This window comes from Bufo gargarizans, chromosome 3, assembly GCF_014858855.1.
Source record: "Bufo gargarizans isolate SCDJY-AF-19 chromosome 3, ASM1485885v1, whole genome shotgun sequence".
NCBI classification, from domain to species: Eukaryota; Metazoa; Chordata; class Amphibia; order Anura; family Bufonidae; genus Bufo; species Bufo gargarizans.
Genome location: NC_058082.1, coordinates 235,493,876 through 235,516,109, shown reverse-complemented (window position 1 = coordinate 235,516,109; position 22,234 = coordinate 235,493,876). Strand labels below are relative to the sequence as shown.

Genomic DNA, 22,234 nt, shown 5'->3' with positions numbered 1-22,234 from the left:
GAGTCCAGCGACTTTTCCTATAGCATGACCACCGCTGCAGGATTGTAGGGTGGTCGTAACACCTGCACATGAGCAGTGTATAATACGATAGAAAAATAAATCCAGCCAACTTTCTCTACATGATGCCATTTGCTGAAGTGAGGTAACCCCTTTACACAGCATACATTTACATATTCAAATGTTTGTCCTTTATTATATATGATTCTAGGAGTTTATCAGACTTGGAAGTTTAAGCAAGTTATCTGGGAAAGGCTTACAGCAACGTATGTTCTTTCTGGTAAGTTTCTGTTTGGTAAAAAGGAAGTATTTTATAAGAATTGCATATATGTGAATGTAGGATTTATCTTCTAGGAAGTTAACCGTGCTCTAAGCAAACATTTCATTATGTGAAATATTTGCCTTGACTAAATAAAAATGCAAAGCTGGAAAACTGAGATCATTAGCGCCACTAAATGGTGCAGAGCCATTAAACTGTTTATAGGTTCAGTATCAAATACAACTATTAACATGATATGTTCCCTCTTACAACCCTGCCTGTACTCTGGTGCTTCATTGGAATGAGAGGTTTGTAAAATGTATTTGTACCAAGAATTAATATTGATGTATTCTGATGTCTTTCAGTTTAATGATGCGTTGTTGTACACGAGCAGGGGACTGACGTCATCTAATCAGTTCAAAATCCACGGCCAGTTACCCCTGTTTAACATGACGGTAAAGAACCTGCCTACGTTTCTTTCGCTACTAATTCTACATGTAGTTTTAAAGTGTGAGATTTGGAATATTGAAGCAGGTATTCACTTCATTTTCATATGTGTAGAGAATGGTTCTAGTAATGATTCACCAATATATTATTTCCAAATGTGCTTCACCTAAGAAGCCAAGCTGTATACCTCCCATCTTCAGACTTCAACCTGCTTCGGGACCAAAGATGTATCAATGAGTTGCCCACATACTAACTACAGTAGATTAGGAAAGGTGTAGTAGTTTAGGGCGGTGAGCGACACAGGTACCACATAAACACACAGTCCCATAAATATGTCCCCGGTAATGTTACATTACATATCAACAAAAAGCCATATTGATGCCACAGCCTCTAGTCATTGTAATTGCATATTTTATTCAGAGTATGTCCAACTAGGCAACGCTTTTCAATGTACATAGGACAGGCCGAGTACAATATTCATAAATTCCCTTTTTCTGAAGTTTCTCATTAATTCAGTATATTTTTACATATTATATGTTTTATTTCCTGCAGGTAGAAGAAAGTGATGATGAGTGGGGGGTACCACACTGCCTCACATTAAGAAGTCAGAACCAGGCAATTGTTGTTGCAGCAAGGTATATAGTTTTGTATTATAAGAACCTTGTAGTCTTAATTCTTTTTCACTGTCTATGGCACTGCCAAGTACAGGGCTGAGCTATCTCCTGCAGTCCAAAAGAAGTGAATCTAATTATGAATAATGGTTTGATGTCCCCCTCCCAGTTCACAGGCTGAAATTGAAAAATGGAGTGAAGATATTCAGATGGCTATTGGTCTAGCAGAAAAAAGTGGTGGTCCTGTCCCTGAGCTAATGGCCAGCAGCCCTCCTGATGGCAGTAAGTAAACAGACCCTAGAGAGGACTGTCAGTGGTCTTCATTTATATGAATCCCTTCGACAAGCAGACTGCCTGTCCTTCTGGCTCTGCCATCTGTAGCATTCAAGAGGATTTCCAACTGTGACATGTGCAGACTAACCACAGTAAAGCAGAAAACTGAGCAGTAGCAAAAGCTTTAGAATTGTGTTTATGTACAGGGATATTGCCTCTTTCCTGTTTGGTTATAGCACCATTTTTACCACAGACAGGTCAGCCATATTGGTCGTCCCTTTTGAAAAAGCATCATAGAATATTTTAATATTGAGTCAACTTCATGACAAAATGACACTCTCTAAGAAGCAAATTCAAAGGCGACAAAACTTAAAGCCTAAAGAGGACCTTTCACCTGGAAAAACATTGTGAACTAAGTATCATGACAGATACAGCGGTGCCCAGGGATCTCACTGCACTTACTATTATCCCTGGGCGCCGCTCCGTTCTCACGTTATGTCCTCCGGTATGTTCGGGGACTTGGTTATAGTAGGAGGAGTCTGCCCTTGTTCTGCTGGGCGTCTCCTCCTCCTTGGCTGTAGAGCTGGCCAATCGCAGCGCAGAGCTCACAGCCTGGGAGAAAAAAAACATAACTATAACCAAGTGAGCGAAGATGCTGGAGGACATAACGGGAGAACGGAGCGGCGCCCAGGGATAATAGTAAGTGCAGTGATTTTTCCAGGTGAAAGGTCCTCTTTAAAAGGAAACCGGTCACCCCCTACTATGCTACCCTGAGCGTTTCTAAATGTTCATTGTGTTACCCTAAACATATATAAATTACACTTTTAATTTCATTTGCAGACGAATTCAATAAGTATTATGCATTTTTGTACTTCCTGCCTTTTACGCAAATTAACATAAGAGTCATATCTTACTTGTGTGACCAGAGAAGAGTCATATTTTCAAGCTCTGATTCATCTCAGGTTAATTTGCATATGTATCAAATCGTTTTTTTTTTACACAATAAAAGCACACAGAGCTATGGGGACTGGGTATTGCGGATGTGCTAGCGGCGATCTAGCAACCCATGTCCTCAGCTCTATACCCAAAATCCAGGTGACAGGTTCCCTTTCATTTCCTGCACTTTTGCTGAGATTACCTCCACAACAAAACAGAAAAATTTTAACTTTCCTTTAAACAATGTGTCTGATTTTTGTTCTACAAAAAAAAAAAAGAGGCACATGAATGATTTTTGTGGTTGTTCAGTCTTTTTCTCCCATATTTGAATGGATGAGTCTGAGCTGTAAAAATGGACCAAAACTTGGGACTTGGGAGTTTCTCAGAGCCATGGGAAAAAAAGGGCATGTGAGTAGCTTTATTGACTTATGTGGGTCAGCATCAGTTTGGTCAGTTTGTAAAAAAAAAATCACATGGAAGAGAAAATTAATCGTGTATAAGCCCTAAAAGAGACAAAAAAATATTCACAAAATTTTGGCTGCTGCTCTAACTTCCCAGTTTTAATGTTTCCTTTTTGAGTGGAAATCATTTTTAAAATGCTCCAAAATTTGACCAGATAGTCATCTTCCAAGTGGGAATTGCAAGGGTGTATGTGGTGGCTCCGCCAGTCTTTTTAATGTAACACCACTTGATTATAGCAGGAGCATCAAACAAAGTCTGATTCAATCTCCAATGAATAATTGTGGTCGGATACTTTTTCCTCATCTTTCATCTAAATAAAATAAAAAATAATTTTAACTATTTTGTAACTTGCAAATAATTTACAGAATCGGCACAGTTAATTTGATTGTATGCAATTCATTGGTGCTTTTAAACTTCTGTGGGTTGCCCTTCGTAGCACTTTAGGCCCACTGCGCTGTGAGGCCTGTGAAATAACACGACCTTTTGTCGTCTGTTTCTGTCCTATTTTAACATCATACAGTGGTTATATGACTTCTAGGAGATTCTATTTTGTTCAATTGTATGTACATTAGTTTGAGTAGTAATGATGTAATAAATGAATGGTATATAATTTGGCATAATTATTTCCATCCATCGTCCCACCTATGTCAATGAAAAATGACTATACATGACAGGTGTGAACCTAGCCTTATAAAGTTAAAGGATGCGGGAACCGCGCTCTAAATACAAAGTAAATGTCAGTGAGTCTCTCCTGCAAATATAGGGAAAAAATCCGGTAAAATGTCCAGTAAATGAAGATGGAAAGTTCACTGGACCAGGATGTTCATAAGATGTTTAAACAGTTCCCCTGCTACTGATCCATAAGTAGCATAACTGACCAAATTCCGGACCCAAAAGAGAGGTGAAAGCTGCTGGAAAATGTCAGTAATTCATCCACAGACACCTCCTGCTGATCCACAGATCTCGTGCTGAGTATCCAGCCTCTAAATCCAACCACCGAACCTTCAAAGGAATAAAGACAGATGGTGCAGTACCCTCGGTATCTTCAATAGTAAGGATTTTATTATACTTACAATCAAGAAGTTTAAAATTTGCACATAAAAAAGGCCCGACCCGGGTTTCGCTGTTCGCTTCGTCAGGGGCTGCGGTATACTGACCGCTGCAAACCACGAGTGGAAGTACTCTCCCACCCCGGAACTGAAACGGACTTCCGTAATCAGTCACATGTCAATCACAATGTCGGCTATTCAAACTATAAAAAGTGCATTCAAAATCACAAATAACAATCACAAATAAATACAAATTCATATATAAATATAAATAGACATATAAAATGTTCAAGGTATAAAATTCAATATAAAAAAATCCATATATAAAAATTGAATATATAAAACGGAAATATAGATATCATCTGGATCAAGCCATACAGACTGATTTAATGTCCCACTCAATATTCAGCCCTCGCGGTTGTAAAGTGCCCATCTCAAAAATCCACTTCGCTTCTATTTTATTAATTTGTGTTGCGGGATTACCTCCTCGCCAATGTTGTTTAACCAGTTCAATACCACAAAATTTCAAACCACTGGGGTCTTTCTGGTGCACTCTCTTGAAATGGGCAGAGACACTATGCGTCTCTAAACCTTTTTTAATATTTCTAATATGCTCTGCCACCCTTACTTTGAGCTTCCTTAGAGTCCTACCTATATATTGGAGCCCACAAGGGCATTCCAACATATAGATGACCCCCTTAGTTTCACAAGAAATGTTACCTTTAATTTTTAAGACAGTTGCATTGGAGGGAGACAAAATCTCTTTTATCTTTGACTTTTTCTTTTCGTCCCTAGAGCGGTTCTTACAACAAGGGCAAAATCCGCACCATGTGAACACACTGCAGGATTTAATAGTGCTGGGAACCTCCTTCACAAAACTATGTATAATACGATTCCTAACAGTGGGGGCTCTTTTATAAATAAATGGTGGTTTCTGGGGGATAAGATCTCCAATAATACGGTCATTCTTCAGAACATTCCAGTTCTGATGTATGATCTTTCTAATTTGGGGGCAAATAGCAGAATAAGAAGTAGAAAAAGCAAATTGATATTTATCCCTCATGATTTCTTTCTGTTCCTTTGAATCATTATTTTTATTTATTAACATATCACTATCTAATTTTATTTCTTCCTTTTGCTCATATAATATTTCTTTTTTATATCCCTTTTCAATGAACCGATCTATGATAATGTTACTTTGATTGTCATAATCTTTAATATTGGTACAATTTCTTCTAATGCGTTTTAGTTGGCCTTTCGGTACATTACATAACCAAGGCTTATAGTGACAACTACTGCTTTCAATGTACCCATTACGGTCAGTTGGTTTAAAGTAGGTTTTGGTTACGATTTCATTCTCCTCTAGTCTAATTTCAAGGTCTAAAAAATGAATAACGGTGTTGCTTATATCTTCCGTGAATTTTATATTCCATTCGTTTAAATTCAAATGTGAAATGAAATCCAACAAACCCTCCTTTGTGCCATACCAAATGCCAACGCAGTCATCAATATATCTCCTCCAAAACTGGAGGCTGCCGCCCTCAGCGTCTCTTCCCAGGGCAGGGGAGATGGTAAAATGTTCCCAATATGACATAAAAAGATTTGCAAAACTAGGTGCAAATTTCGCACCCATCGCCACACCAGAAACCTGTAAATAATAATAATCGTCGTACCAAAAATAATTATGTCCCAAACAAAACCGTATACAATCCAGGAAAAATGTTTTATGAGCCTCACTCATTCGTTCGTCACTATCCAAATAAAACCTAACTGCATCTATACCAATATTATTGGGTATTATAGTATATAATGATGTAACATCCAGTGTCATTAAAAGGGTATTTTCTGGGAATTTATCAAAAGCTTTTAACAATTCCAAAACATGCCCTGTATCTCTCAGATAATAGGGGGTGGTGGTAACAAAACGTTGTAAAAAAATATCTATATATTCAGAAACACGGCTGGTAATTGAGTCGATACCAGAGACTATCGGTCTACCTGGGGGGCGCTCTACATCCTTGTGTACCTTTGGCAAGTAATATATAGTTGGAGTTTTAGGATATAAGTTATTCAAATATTGATGTTCCTTCTAATTAAGGACACCTAGAGCTAGCCCTCTATCCAGAAGTATTTTTAATTCCTTCTTATAATCACTGACCGGATCTTTTTTTAGTCTCCTATATGTATTAACATCACTCAAAATTCTTTGCATTTCAGCATTGTAATCTGCTATATTTAATACCACTATCCCTCCCCCTTTATCGGCCGGCTTAATTATTATTTGGTTATTTTGTTCTAAACTCTTCAAAGACGCTTTTTCTTTTTTGCTCAAATTATTATATTTCATGCCCCTTGTATCTATTTGATCAAGCCCCTTCAGAACCCCTTGTTTAAAAGCCTCAATACATTCATTTTCTTTGTTATCTGGGTAGAAGGTAGATTTATTCCTAAGGTCTGTGTAAATCCCTGTTCCCTGTTCTACCTTTTACACAGACCTTAGGAATAAATCTACCTTCTACCCAGATAACAAAGAAAATGAATGTATTGAGGCTTTTAAACAAGGGGTTCTGAAGGGGCTTGATCAAATAGATACAAGGGGCATGAAATATAATAATTTGAGCAAAAAAGAAAAAGCGTCTTTGAAGAGTTTAGAACAAAATAACCAAATAATAATTAAGCCGGCCGATAAAGGGGGAGGGATAGTGGTATTAAATATAGCAGATTACAATGCTGAAATGCAAAGAATTTTGAGTGATGTTAATACATATAGGAGACTAAAAAAAGATCCGGTCAGTGATTATAAGAAGGAATTAAAAATACTTCTGGATAGAGGGCTAGCTCTAGGTGTCCTTAATCAGAAGGAACATCAATATTTGAATAACTTATATCCTAAAACTCCAACTATATATTACTTGCCAAAGGTACACAAGGATGTAGAGCGCCCCCCAGGTAGACCGATAGTCTCTGGTATCGACTCAATTACCAGCCGTGTTTCTGAATATATAGATATTTTTTTACAACGTTTTGTTACCACCACCCCCTATTATCTGAGAGATACAGGGCATGTTTTGGAATTGTTAAAAGCTTTTGATAAATTCCCAGAAAATACCCTTTTAATGACACTGGATGTTACATCATTATATACTATAATACCCAATAATATTGGTATAGATGCAGTTAGGTTTTATTTGGATAGTGACGAACGAATGAGTGAGGCTCATAAAACATTTATCCTGGATTGTATACGGTTTTGTTTGGGACATAATTATTTTTGGTACGACGATTATTATTATTTACAGGTTTCTGGTGTGGCGATGGGTGCGAAATTTGCACCTAGTTTTGCAAATCTTTTTATGTCATATTGGGAACATTTTACCATCTCCCCTGCCCTGGGAAGAGACGCTGAGGGCGGCAGCCTCCAGTTTTGGAGGAGATATATTGATGACTGCGTTGGCATTTGGTATGGCACAAAGGAGGGTTTGTTGGATTTCATTTCACATTTGAATTTAAACGAATGGAATATAAAATTCACGGAAGATATAAGCAACACCGTTATTCATTTTTTAGACCTTGAAATTAGACTAGAGGAGAATGAAATCGTAACCAAAACCTACTTTAAACCAACTGACCGTAATGGGTACATTGAAAGCAGTAGTTGTCACTATAAGCCTTGGTTATGTAATGTACCGAAAGGCCAACTAAAACGCATTAGAATAAATTGTACCAATATTAAAGATTATGACAATCAAAGTAACATTATCATAGATCGGTTCATTGAAAAGGGATATAAAAAAGAAATATTATATGAGCAAAAGGAAGAAATAAAATTAGATAGTGATATGTTAATAAATAAAAATAATGATTCAAAGGAACAGAAAGAAATCATGAGGGATAAATATCAATTTGCTTTTTCTACTTCTTATTCTGCTATTTGCCCCCAAATTAGAAAGATCATACATCAGAACTGGAATGTTCTGAAGAATGACCGTATTATTGGAGATCTTATCCCCCAGAAACCACCATTTATTTATAAAAGAGCCCCCACTGTTAGGAATCGTATTATACATAGTTTTGTGAAGGAGGTTCCCAGCACTATTAAATCCTGCAGTGTGTTCACATGGTGCGGATTTTGCCCTTGTTGTAAGAACCGCTCTAGGGACGAAAAGAAAAAGTCAAAGATAAAAGAGATTGTGTCTACCTCCAATGCAACTGTCTTAAAAATTAAAGGTAACATTTCTTGTGAAACTAAGGGGGTCATCTATATGTTGGAATGCCCTTGTGGGCTCCAATATATAGGTAGGACTCTAAGGAAGCTCAAAGTAAGGGTGGCAGAGCATATTAGAAATATTAAAAAAGGTTTAGAGACGCATAGTGTCTCTGCCCATTTCAAGAGAGTGCACCAGAAAGACCCCAGTGGTTTGAAATTTTGTGGTATTGAACTGGTTAAACAACATTGGCGAGGAGGTAATCCCGCAACACAAATTAATAAAATAGAAGCGAAGTGGATTTTTGAGATGGGCACTTTACAACCGCGAGGGCTGAATATTGAGTGGGACATTAAATCAGTCTGTATGGCTTGATCCAGATGATATCTATATTTCCGTTTTATATATTCAATTTTTATATATGGATTTTTTTATATTGAATTTTATACCTTGAACATTTTATATGTCTATTTATATTTATATATGAATTTGTATTTATTTGTGATTGTTATTTGTGATTTTGAATGCACTTTTTATAGTTTGAATAGCCGACATTGTGATTGACATGTGACTGATTACGGAAGTCCGTTTCAGTTCCGGGGTGGGAGAGTACTTCCACTCGTGGTTTGCAGCGGTCAGTATACCGCAGCCCCTGACGAAGCGAACAGCGAAACCCGGGTCGGGCCTTTTTTATGTGCAAATTTTAAACTTCTTGATTGTAAGTATAATAAAATCCTTACTATTGAAGATACCGAGGGTACTGCACCATCTGTCTTTATTCCTTTGAAGGTTCGGTGGTTGGATTTAGAGGCTGGATACTCAGCACGAGATCTGTGGATCAGCAGGAGGTGTCTGTGGATGAATTACTGACATTTTCCAGCAGCTTTCACCTCTCTTTTGGGTCCGGAATTTGGTCAGTTATGCTACTTATGGATCAGTAGCAGGGGAACTGTTTAAACATCTTATGAACATCCTGGTCCAGTGAACTTTCCATCTTCATTTACTGGACATTTTACCGGATTTTTTCCCTATATTTGCAGGAGAGACTCACTGACATTTACTTTGTATTTAGAGCGCGGTTCCCGCATCCTTTAACTTTATATACTTTAGGAGTTTGACCCTACTCCCTTAAGGGCACCGCTGCTATTGTCTATTTCCATACCAGTTAACACTATATTTTTTCCCCGTGAACCTAGCCTTAGTCAAAGGCTTTAACGGTGGGGTCTCTTTATGACATGTGTGTATTGTGCGTTGCAGAGTCTCCAGAAGAGGGCCCTGTAGACCAGGAGTCTGAAGATGATTTAAGTGCTTCTCGCTCATCTCTAGAAAGACAATCGCCTCATCGAGGAAACACAACTGTCCACGTCTGCTGGCATCGGAACACAAGTGTCTCAGTCATTGATTTCAGCTTTGCTGTTGAGGTACAGCTACATGTATACACCAGCTACATCTTTTGACTCGCAGATAACTACTGTTTTGTTTGGCTAGGGGAGGTTAGTGGTGTTTGTGCTCATAGAAAGTTATTTGGTCCATACACTGCTTTGTGTGCGTCTCTGAGGAGAGCCAAACACAGAAGTGCCAAAAAGGGACTTCTGCTTCTTTGTTTTAGAAATCAGTGGAGGTCTCTGCATCTGGATCCTCACCAATCAAAACATGACATATTACTATGACATATCTGACGTTTTCTGAAACTAGAATACATTTTATTCTAGATGCCTGTTATGCAAGTCCCAAAGTATGTAGAAAGTGCTAATTTTCCAGTAGGTGGCAGCAAATCCATTTTGGAAGTATATTATACACACTGTAGTGTGTATAAATTATAACCGTTTTTTTTTTTTTTTTGTGTGGAAGCAAATTAAGGCAATGTAAAAATACAGAAAATTTTTACCATCCAAATGGTTTTGTCCTCTCTTAATTCACTATAATAGACATACAATGTGACAGAATATAAATATAGGTTAAATTGTCCACAATGTCCAACAAAATGCAGAGATATTGCTACAAATGCTTTTCACTTCAATTGCAGAATCAGCTATCGGGAAACCTGCTTAGAAAATTCAAGAATAGCAATGGATGGCAGAAGCTTTGGGTGGTGTTCACAAACTTCTGCCTGTTTTTCTACAAATCCCACCAGGTAAATCTGTTTAGCATGAACAATATTATAGCATTTCAGCACTCAGATGTATAACTGTCACCCTATAGCTAAAATTAATAATGTCAGACTCATAACATTTGAGTGCTCTGGAAAAAATTATTAGGCCCCTTTCACACGGGCGAGATTTCCGTGCGGGTGCGATGCGTGAGTTGAACGCATTGCACCCGCACTGAATCTGGACCCATTCATTTCTATGGGGCTGTTCACATGAGCGGTGATTTTCACGCATCACTTATGCGTTGCGTGAAAATCGCAGCATGTTCTATATTCTGCGTTTTTCACGTAACGCAGGCCCCATAGAAATGAATGGGGTTGCGTGAAAATCGCAAGCATCCGCAAGCAAGTGCGGATGCGGTGCGATTTTCACGCATGGGTTCTAGGTGACAGTCTATTCACTGTATTATTTTCCCTTATAACATGGTTATAAGGGAAAATAATAGCATTCTGAATACAGAATGCATAGTATAATAGTGCTGGGAGGGTTAAAAAAAATAAAAAAGTTAACTCACCTTATCCCCATGATCGCCTAGTTCCCGGCCGGTCTCTTCTTTAGCTGTGACTAAAGGACCTGTGGTGATGTCAGATCACATGCTCCATCACCATGGTGATGGACCATGTTATTGGAGCATGTGATCTGACATCACCAAAGGTCATTCAGCCCAAGCCCACAGCTAAAGAAGAGACCGACCGGGAACTTACACGATCATGAGGAGAAGGTGAGTTAACGTTTTTATTTTTTTTTAACCCTTCCAGCGCTATTATACTAAGCATTCTGTATTCAGAATGCTATTATTTTCCCTTATAACCATGTTATAAGGGAAAATAATAGAATCTTCAGAACATCAATCCCAAGCCCGAACTTCTGTGAAGAAGTTCGGGTTTGGGTACCAAACATGCGCGATTTTTCTCACGCGAGTGCAAAACGCATGACAATGTTTTGCACTCGCGCGGAAAAATCGCGGGTGTTTCCGCAACGCACCCGCACATTTTTCCGCAACGCCCGTGTGAAACCAGCCTTAAAGATACAAAGCTATGTATTGAAAACTGTATGTAGATTGGCAGTATGTTGCTTTTAAAGACTTCCAGTTCCACCTTTGAGCTGCTTTTTCCAGTGTTTTAAAACGCGTATAAGAAAATGGCATGGGGCATATTTACTAAAACCTGGTATTTCTAGTGCCAGTTTTAGTAAAGTTTGTTGGAGAAAGACGTGCCAGTTTATTAACCACTTCACATCTGGGCCATTTCTCCCTTCCTGACAGAGCCATTTTTTGCAAATCTGACGTGTCACTTTATTTGGCAATAGCTTTTACTTATCCAGGCTATTCTGAGACTGTTTTTTCGTCACATATTGTACTTAATGACAGTGGTAAAATTGAGTAAAAAAATTTCATTTTTAATTATGAAAAATGTCTCTACTTTTATAATAGAGAATAATACCTCCAAAAATAGTTATTACTTTACATTCTCCATATGTCTACTTAATATTTGGATAATTTTTGGGGGACGTTAGAAGTTTAGAAGCAAATCTTGAAATGTATCAAAACATTTCCAAACCCCACTTTTTAAGGACCAGTTCAGGTCTGAAGTCACTTTGTGAGGCTTACATAATAGAAACCACCCAAAAATGACCCAATTTTAGAAACTACACCCCTCAAGGTATTCAAAACTGATTTTACAAACTTTAACCCTTTAGCGGTGTTCCATAACAATTAATGGAAAATGGAGATGTAAATTTATGAATTTCACTTTTTGGGCTGATTTTCAATTTTAATCCACTAACAAAGCAAGGGTTAACAGCCAAACAAAACTCAATGTTTATTGCCCTGATTCTGTAGTTTACAGAAACACCCCATATGTGATCGTAAACTGCTGTATGGGCACACGGCAGGACGCAGAAGGAAAAGAATGCCATATGGTTTTTGGAAGGCAGATTTTGCTGGACTGGTTTTTTGACACCATGTCCCATTTGATGCACCCCCTAGAGTAGAAACTCCAAAAAAGTTACCCATTTTGGAAACTACACCCCTCAAGGTATTCAAAACGGTTTTTACAAACTTTGGTAACCCTTTAGGTGTTCCACAAGAGTTAATGGAATATGGAGATAAAATTTAAGAATTTCAATTTTTCCAGTAACAAAGCAAGGGTTAACAGCCAAACAAAACTCAATATTTATTTCTCTGATTCTGTAGTTTACAGAAACACCCCATATGTTGTCGGAAACTGCTGTGTGGCCACAGGGCAGGGCGCAGAAGGAACGGAACGCCATATGGTTTTTGGAAGGCAGATTTTGCTGGACTGTTTTTTTTACACCATGTCCCATTTGATGCACCCCTAGAGTAGAAACTCCAAAAACATGACCCCATTTAAGAAACTACACCCCTCAAAGTATTCAAAACTGCTTTTACAAACTGTTAACCCTTTAGGTGTTCCATAAGAATTAATGAAAATTGAGATGAAATTTTAGAATTTCACTTTTTCAGCAAATTTTCCATTTTAATAAATTTTCCAGTAACAAAGCAATGGTTAACAGCCAAACAAAACTCAATATTTATTGCTCTGATTCTGTAGTTTACAGAAACACCCCATATGTGGTCATAAACTGCTGTTCAGGCAGACGGCAGGGCGCAGAAGGAAAGGAACGCCATGTGTTTTTTTAAAGTTTTACATAATATCATTTTTGATATGTCGTAGTTTTATTCTGGCCGCCTCTCTGCATGGTTGCCGTGCTGCCGCCGTAACTCCGGCCCTCCCCCATTATAGTCAATGGGGCCGGAGCGGTATTCCGGGGGCACGCGTGCACTGGCTGCAGCACGGATCAGACAGGCTGTTCACCTGCCGGAGTTCCTTGCCACTAGTATTAAAGTACCATTTAAGGGGTTATCCGATATATAAAATATAGTATAATCCATACAAGGGGCATGGGCATTGGGGGGGATATTTTAGATATTTTATAACCCCTTTAAGTCCTCACTAAGGGTACTTTCACACTTGCGTTTTTCTTTTCCGGCATAGAGTTCCGTCACAGGGGCTCTATACCGGAAAAGAACTGATCAGGCATATCCCCATGCATTCTGAATGGAGAGTAATCCGTTCAGGATGTCTTCAGTTCAGTCGTTTTGACTGATCAGGCAAAAGATAAAACCGCAGCATGCTACGGTTTTATCTCCGGTGAAAAAAACTGAAGACTTGCCTGAATGCCGGATCCGGCATTTTTTCCCATACAAATGTATTCGTGTCGGATCCAGCATTCAGAATGCCGGATCCGTCCTTCCGGTCGGCGCATGCGCAGACTGAAAAAAAGGTGAAAAAAATAAATGCCGGATCCGTTTTGTCAGATGACACCGGAAAGACGGATCCGGCATTTCAATGCATTTTTTCGACTGATCAGGCATTTTTAAGACTGATAAGGATCCTGATCAGTCTTAGTAATGCCATCAGTTGGCATACGTTTTGCCTGATCTGGCAGGCAGTTCCGGTGACGGAACTGCTTGCCAGATCTCTCTGCTGCAAGTGTGAAAGTACCAGTATATACAGTACTGTGCAAATGTTTTAGGTAGTTGTGGAAAAAATGTTACAAAGTAAGAATGGTTTAAAAAATAGAAGTGTTAATAGTTTTTATCAATTAAAAAAAGAAAACTCTAAATCAAATGAATATTTGGTGTGACCACCCTTTGCCTTCAAAAGAGCATCAGTTCTTCTAGGTACATTTGCACATAGTTTTTAAAGGTACTTGACAGGGAGGTTGTTCCAAACGTCATGGAAAACTAACCATAGATCTTTTGTGGATGTCTCTGCATGTAATCCTAGACAGAATCAGTGAGGTTGAGATCAGGGCTCTGTGGGGCCAAATCATCATTTCCAGGACTTCCTAACACTGAGGATAGTTCTTAATGACATTGGCTGTATGTCTGGGTTGGTTGTGCTGTTGCTGAATAAATTTAGAGCCATTCAAACGCCTCCCTGATGGAATTGCATGATGGGTAAGTACCTGCCTGTATTTCTTAGTTTTGAGACGACCAATGACCGTGACCTTGTTGAGGACTGTAGATGCAGTGGTAAGCCAAAGAAACAGTGCAGCAGTTGAATGACACATCATTCTTACTACCCTTCGAAATCTGAAGATGTCCAGCAGTCCTATCAGCTCAGAACTGGCAAAACCAGTGGGACAGGTACACCCATCTATTGTTCGGAGGGCTAGCAGCCAGAAGTAGTCTTCATGAAAGAATTTGTAGTTAAAAAGCCATACCTTCGACGTGGAAACAAACCCAAACTACTCAACTATGAATGAAATCAGCAACTGGGGAGCAGAAAATGTCAGCAGGTACTGTGGACTGATTAGTCAAAATTTTAAATATTTGGCTGTAGATAGAAGGCATTTTGATCACTGAATGGCTGGAGAGTGGTACAATGAATGTCTGCTGGCAACAGTAAAGCATGGTAGAGGTTCCTTGCAAGTTTGGGGCTTCGTTTCAGTAAATGGAGTTGGGGATTTGGTCAGTCCTCAAACCTGAGAAATACAGATACTTAGGCTACTTTCACACTAGCGTTCGTCGGTCCGCTCGTGAGCTCCGTTTGAAGGGGCTCACGAGCGGACCCGAACGCAGCCGTCCAGCCCTGATGCAGTCTGAATGGAGCGGATCCGCTCAGACTGCATCAGTCTGGCGGCGTTCAGCCTCCGCTCCGCTCGCCTCCGCACGGACAGGCGGACAGCTGAACGCTGCTTGCAGCGTTCGGGTGTCCGCCTGGCCGTGCGGAGGCGTGCGGATCCGTCCAGACTTACAATGTAAGTCAATGGGGACGGATCCGTTTGAAGATGCCACAATGTGGCTCAATCTTCAAGCGGATCCGTCCCCCATTGACTTTACATTGAAAGTCTGGACGGATCCGTCCGAGGCTATTTTCACACTTAGCTTTTTTTTTGTTGCCATTTTAATGCAGACGGATCCGTTCTGAACGGAGCCTCCGTCTGCATTATTATGAGCGGATCCGTTCAGAACGGATCCGCCCGAACGCTAGTGTGAAAGTAGCCTTATTCATAATGGAATACCATCAGGGAGACATCTGACTGGCTCCAAATGTATTAGCAGGACAAACAATCCCAAACATACAGCCAAGGTTATTAAGAACTATCGTCTGTGTAAAGAACAAGGAGTCATATAAATTATCATATGGCCCCCACAGAGCCCTGATCTCAACATTAGCGGGTCTGTCTGAGATTACATGAAGATAGAGGATTTGAGCAAGCCTACATCCACAGAAGATCTGTGGTTAGTTCGCAAAGATGTCTGAATAACCTCCCTGCTAAGTTCCTTCAAAAACTGTGTGCAAGTGAACCTAGAAGAATCGATGCTGTTGTGGTCACAACTAATATTGATTTGCTTCAGATTTCTCTTTTGTTCAATTACTTTGCATTTTGTTAATTGATAATAAACTATTAACCCTTCTATTCTTATTTTGCAAAGTACTGCAGTAGTCACCCTCTAACATCAGATGTAGACAGCTATGGCTATACAGTGCATTTGGATATTGTGTGTGTCACACACACACACACACACTATAGATAGATAGATAGATAGATAGCTATCTATCTATCTATTTATTTATTAGCAGAAGGACCCGGCTTTGCACGGGTATATTTCATCTATTTCAATTAATGTTTGTCTGTGTCGATAAAAGATAGACATTATCCCCCTTAACAGAGACCTCCACAGTGGGGCATTATTGTCTTTAATTAACAGTATATAAAACCCCACAGAATTAGTATACACTTAAGGTCATGTGAGTTACATCAGCCTCTACAACAGCATTGGCTAAGGTTCGCAATCGAAATCATATTAACTCACACATCAGCTGTCTTGTACTAAGAATGTCCTTCGTTGCCTATAGCAACCAATTAGAGCTCATATTAATGATCTGTAGCAAAACAGAAGCTGAACTGTGATTGGTTGCTATATGCAACCTGATGAATATCCAGGCTAACAGCCACAACGGCTCCTGGAGTTTGGCGGTTAGGTTACTAAGGGTATTTTTTGGCAAATAATTATAAAGTGCCGGGTGAATATTTCCACTCAAAACATAGTCTATGACCTTCCCTGAATCACAGGAGGCAGCTGTGCAAAATTTTGTGATTGTAAATGTGACGGTGCAGATTCCTTTACCGGACATACGTACATACACACATACATACTCAGCTTTATATATTAGATATATAAAGCCCTATAAAGATATTACGACCTATTTAGTTTTAACCCCTTGGCACCGTCTGCTGTAAATGCAAGCTACTAATTAAGAGTCCAGCTCTGTATGTTTATCGTGTTGTGATCACCAGGCACAGTGGTTATGACCAAATAATCATCTGGGGTGGTGGCTTATTGTGGTTGGAACAGCGGTAATTGACAGCCACCACATCAAGGCAACACTCGGAATTGGAGATAACTCCGGTTTGAGCATTCAGCCCGTGAGATGGTGCAGTCAGTCATGTGATCATGGGGTACTGGTAGGTTCCCATTATAGCTGGAAACCTAAGAAAACTAATAACTGGTATTGCTGAAACATAAACAGTTATCACGTTATGGGGCACGATGAACGGCATACAAAATTGCTGCTTTTTGTTCATCTGTCTTCCCAAAAAAAGGGAAATCGATATGTTATTTTTACCCCAGGCTGTACCAGTGGCAACTTCAACCAATTGTTAAAAAAAACAAAAAAAAAGACAGAAAAAAATAGTTATGGTTTTTAGACTGCAGCAATACAATTTTTTTTAAAAAAGTACAACATAAAAATAGAAAAATGTACGGTATATACATTTGCGATTGCCATTTTAAAGCTTAGTATAAACTGTGAAGACATAAAAATATTGGCAGAATTGTTGTTTCTGCCTGAACAAAAATTGAGAAATTAAAAAACGCAACTGTGCTGTAAAATACAAGCCCTTTTATGGCAATGTAAAAATTAAAAAGCTATGTCTCTCAGAAAATAGTGTTGAAAAACGAAAAATTCAAGCCTGCATTGATAAGGCCCAAAATTACCCTGTACTTAGAGTTAGTGTTGGGATCACAACTTTTTTTTAAATTAGTACTAGTTTACTAAATATTCTTCCTCTATAGTACTGAGCTATTAAATTAAATGGAATTGTACTGCTTGTATGTATTTCTAAATCTTAACAAGGAGCTGTGTTATATAGTATGTGTATATATTTCTCCTTTCAGGACAGCCATCCATTAGCCAGTCTCCCTTTACTTGGATACTCACTCACCATTCCCTCTGAATCAGAGAATATTCACAAGGATTTTGTCTTTAAACTGCACTTCAAGTCACATGTCTACTACTTCAGGGCAGAAAATGAATACACCTTTGAAAGGTAACTGTGAGCTTAGTGTTTTATCTGTACAGTAGCAGCATTCTTTCCGATGGTCCACGGTACCATGAAGGCTGTCACCTTTACTCCAAGTACAACCTCTCCTTTTACAGAAAATTATAGCATAAAATTCTGATGGTTTTTTTATAGGGTTCTTTTTACAACATCCATGGAAAAATCTACAAACTAATATTGGTGTCTAGGATTAGAAAAATGGCATTGCCTTTATTTTTTTATTTCCAGAAACAGTGTCACTCCTGTCCATGGATTTTGCCTAGTATTGCAGCTCAGTCCCATTTGAACTACAGGGAATGAACTTCAATACCAGTCTCAGCCCATGAACAGACATGGTGCTGTTTCCAGAAATAAACAGAGCAATCCAATGTTTTATAGACTTTGAAATACTCTTAAAGGGGCATCCAACACCTTTCATTCCCACTGATCAGCTGATTTCAGCTGCTGCTGGCAATACACAGTATATGGAGCTTTTTGCTTCCTACTCTGTCCATTGGCAACTTCAGCTCTGAAAACAGCTTAACCTGATATTGATGAACCATCTTCATATTAGTATGCAATCATACTTTGGATGCAATCATCTCCTCATGGAGAAGTTTCTAAGGATACCTAAAATCACAGGACTTAATAGCAACAACTCTAGAGGAAAAATTACAAAATTAATAAACATCAAAAATTGCATGTTCAATGCAATATCTATAAATGGGTCAATAAATACAACAACCTGGTTGCAACCTATTAATCAAAACTCAAATGTTGCTGACCACCACCTGAAATTCAGATCAGCCTTCTCAAGTGGTGATGTGCTGGTGGAACTTTATGGACATTATATACTGTAATATTAATAGGATTATCCAATTGCCTGTTCTTTGCTATTTGGCACATTGTGGCTACAGCAAGTAAGCAACCCTGCTTAGGCTACTTTCACACTAGCGTTCGGGCGGATCCGTTCTGAACGGATCCGCTCATAATAATGCAGACGGAGGCTCCGTTCAGAACGGATCCGTCTGCATTATTTTAGCATATAAAAGCCAAGTGTGAAAATAGCCTCGTACGGATCCGTCCAGACTTTCAATGTAAAGTCAATGGGGGACGGATCCGCCTGAAGATTGAGCTACAGGGTGACATCTTCAAACGGATCCGTCCCCATTGACTTACATTGTAAGTCTGGACGGATCCGCACGGCCAGGCGGACACCCGAACGCTGCAAGCAGCGTTCAGCTGTCCGCCTGTCCGTGCGGAGGCGAGCGGAGCGGAGGCTGAACGCCGCCAGACTGATGCAGTCTGAGCGGATCCGCTCCATTCAGACTGCATCAGGGCTGGACGGCTGCATTCGGGTCCGCTCGTGAGCTCCTTCAAACGGAGCTCACGAGCGGACCAGCGAACGCTAGTGTGAAAGGAGCCTTATCCTGCAATGGGTTAGAAAATGCAGTCACATTGTTTGCCTTTGAATCATAGGGGCTTGTTTACATTGGAGTTAGGGCCTCTGTTAAAGATTCTGTCAAAAAGACTGGACATAAGGGAGCATTCACACAAACGTGTTTTTCTTCCGCGTCCGTTCTGCAATTTTGACGGACAATGCACGGACCCATTCATTTCTATGGGTCCGTGAAAATTGCGGTATGCCTTTTTATTCTCATCCGTGTGCTGTCCGTTCCGTGTGTTTTAGAACATGTCCTATACTTGGCCGCAAATCGCGGTCCGTGGCCCCATAGAAAGTCATTGGGTCCGTGAAAAACGGATAGCACACGGAAATGCATCCGTGTGTCATCCGTTTTTAACGGACCCTTGGACTGAAAACATTCTAGGAAACCCCATTTCATTACCCATCCGTTTTTTTTTGCGGACCGTGAATAACTGATGACACACGGAAGCACGGAAAAGGAAAGATAACTGAAGACATACGGAACACACGGATCCGTGATTTACGGATCGCAAAACCAACACGGTCGTGTGAATGCTCCCTAAGTCAGGATGTTTTTCTATCTGATACAAAATCAGGATCTCAAATGGAAACTGAAAGGACCCTGTTGTAGTCAATAGGATCTATTCAACCATGTGCTTCACAGGTTGGTGCCGAAACCAGCTATTTTTGTGGTTCTGCTCCTCTAGAAGAGCAGAACAACGAAATATATAGCAGTGAGGAGAACACACCCTAAGGCCTCATGCACACGGACGTTGTTTTGGTCTGCAAACGGCAGCTCGGATGTGGACCTATTCACTTCAATGGGGCTGCAAAAGATGCGGACAGCACTCCGTGTGCTGTCCGCATCCGTTGCTCCTTTCCATGGTCCCGCTAAAAAAAAATATAACATGTCCTATTCTTGTCCGTGCTTTGTGGACAAGAATAGGCATTTATATTAAAGGCTGTCCGTGCCGTTCCACAAATTGCGGAACGGGCGCGTACGCTATCCGTGTTTCGCGGATTCGTGATTTGCAGACTGCAAAACACACCATGGTCGTGTGCATGAGGCCTAACTGACATTGACAACAGAAGGGAAATGTGGACTAGTTATTGACTATTAAATGGCATGATGTCGTGAAGTATAGTGAAAGTAATTTTCTTCCCAGTGACTGTATTTGTGAATAATTAACTCCCTTCTGCTTCTCAGCTGTGTCATGTGACCAACAGTCTGACTTTCCAAATAACACAGCATCTTATGTGTGGACAGAGGCCAGTTTCTCTATGTATTCCTATGGGAGCCTCAGTGTCTGTTTCATAGGGATGAATAGAGAAGTAAGGGCTCTTTCACACTTGCGTTCTTTTCTTCCGGCATAGAGTTCCGTCGTCGGGGCTCTATGCCGGAAGAATCCTGATCAGTTTTATCCTAATGCATTCTGAATGGAAAGAAATCCGTTCAGGATGTCTTCAGTTTTTTGGCCGGAGAAAATACCGCAGCATGCTGCGCTTTTTGCTCCGGCCAAAAATCCTTAAGACTAGCCGCAAGGCCGGATCCGGAATTAATGCCCATTGAAAGGCATTGATCCGGATCCGGCCTTAAGCTAAACGTAGTTTCGGCGCATTTCCGGATCCGACGTTTAGCTTTTTCTGAATGATTACCATGGCTGCCGGGACGCTAAAGTCCTGGCAGCCATGGTAAAGTGTAGTGGGGAGCGGGGGAGCAGCATACTTACCGTCCGTGCGGCTCCCGGGGCGCTCCAGAGTGACGTCAGGGCGCCCCAAGCGCATGGATCACGTGATCGCATGGCACGTCATCCATGCGCATGGGGCGCTCTGACGTCATTCTGGAGCGCCCCGGGAGCCGCACGGACTGTAAGTATACCGCTCCCCCCTACTACTATGGCAACCAGGACTTTAATAGCGTCCTGGCTGCCATAGTAACACTGAACGCATTTTGAAGACCTTTCAGTTCACTTGCGTTTTTCCGGATCCGGCGTGTAATTCCGGCAAGTGGAGTACACGCCGGATCCGGACAACGCAAGTGTGAAAGAGGCCTAACTGACTTCCTTTCCTCTGTCAGTTGGAGATCAGAGTTGGTCGCATGGCTAAGGATGAGAAATAAAATTTTTTGGGGGAGTGCTACTTTAAGTGTGGTGAGAGATTCTCAATAATCTGATCATTTGTTGTTTACTGCATATGTACTTTATTTCATTATGACAGGTGGATGGAGGTCATCCGAAGTGCCACAGATTGTGCCAGTCGCTCCCGACTCTTAAAGCATAAGGAATCCCATTTGTACTGAAATCAGAACATTCCCAGCTGAAGAATGCCAACTGCTTTCCAGCAGCAATTTGATACCGGCTCTTGCTGTTGTTTTGTAAGACCAGCTGCTCCGTGCAGAACAAGAGACTGTTTCCCTATGACTTTTTATCACCTTTGTCTGAACAGATAATTTTTAAATGTTTTTTTTTAATGATGAACCTGTTCCTGCTCATGGCTGGCAGCAGGCTTTAGTTCTCATCCTGTACAATACATTTTGACTTTCTGTTTGAATTTTGAGTGCCAACATTAAAACCTGTTGTCTTTAGCATAGTGGCAAATGATTAAAGTTTTATTTGTATCCCCAGTTTTAAAATTTGCAATTGAATTTAAACACGTGTGCGCACATGCAATGAGAGGTCAATGTTTTTCTAGTGTTTTTTAAGTTATAAAGCTTTTTTCAATGCAATATTCATGCAGTGTAGCTGTTTTCATAAACGTTTACATTCATACAAAGCACTTTAATCACCTACATTGTGGATACCAAGACATTCTTATAGCATAATAGATAAAGACTGCAGTTAGTTGTCTCTCTATAGTTTATACTATATTTTTTTTACACCAGACATACTCATTTTTTTTCTTGCCTTTGGTTACAAACTTCATTGTACTATGACTAGATCTTTTCTGTCAAGGAGAAGCATTGCAGTAAACTTTTTGTCAAAAATAATAAAAATAAAGTTTGTGTTTTCTTGGTGCTGTACAGTAACCTGTCCGGTAGGAGCTAATAGTGTAAGGATGCACCAA

At 40.0% G+C, this 22,234-nt stretch overlaps 1 protein-coding gene across 1 annotated transcript in view; it reads left to right on the top strand.

The window, feature by feature from the left end:
• Positions 1-21,755, top strand: part of FARP1 (FERM, ARH/RhoGEF and pleckstrin domain protein 1) — a 198,663-nt gene extending 176,908 nt beyond the window's left edge. The window contains 8 exon segments of the mRNA XM_044284632.1: positions 209-277; positions 622-711; positions 1,256-1,338; positions 1,484-1,596; positions 9,497-9,660; positions 10,266-10,373; positions 17,603-17,754; positions 21,389-21,755. Coding sequence (XP_044140567.1) covers positions 209-277; positions 622-711; positions 1,256-1,338; positions 1,484-1,596; positions 9,497-9,660; positions 10,266-10,373; positions 17,603-17,754; positions 21,389-21,470 — 861 coding nt within the window. The 3' untranslated portion in view covers positions 21,471-21,755.
• The last annotated feature ends 479 nt before the right edge of the window (positions 21,756-22,234 follow it).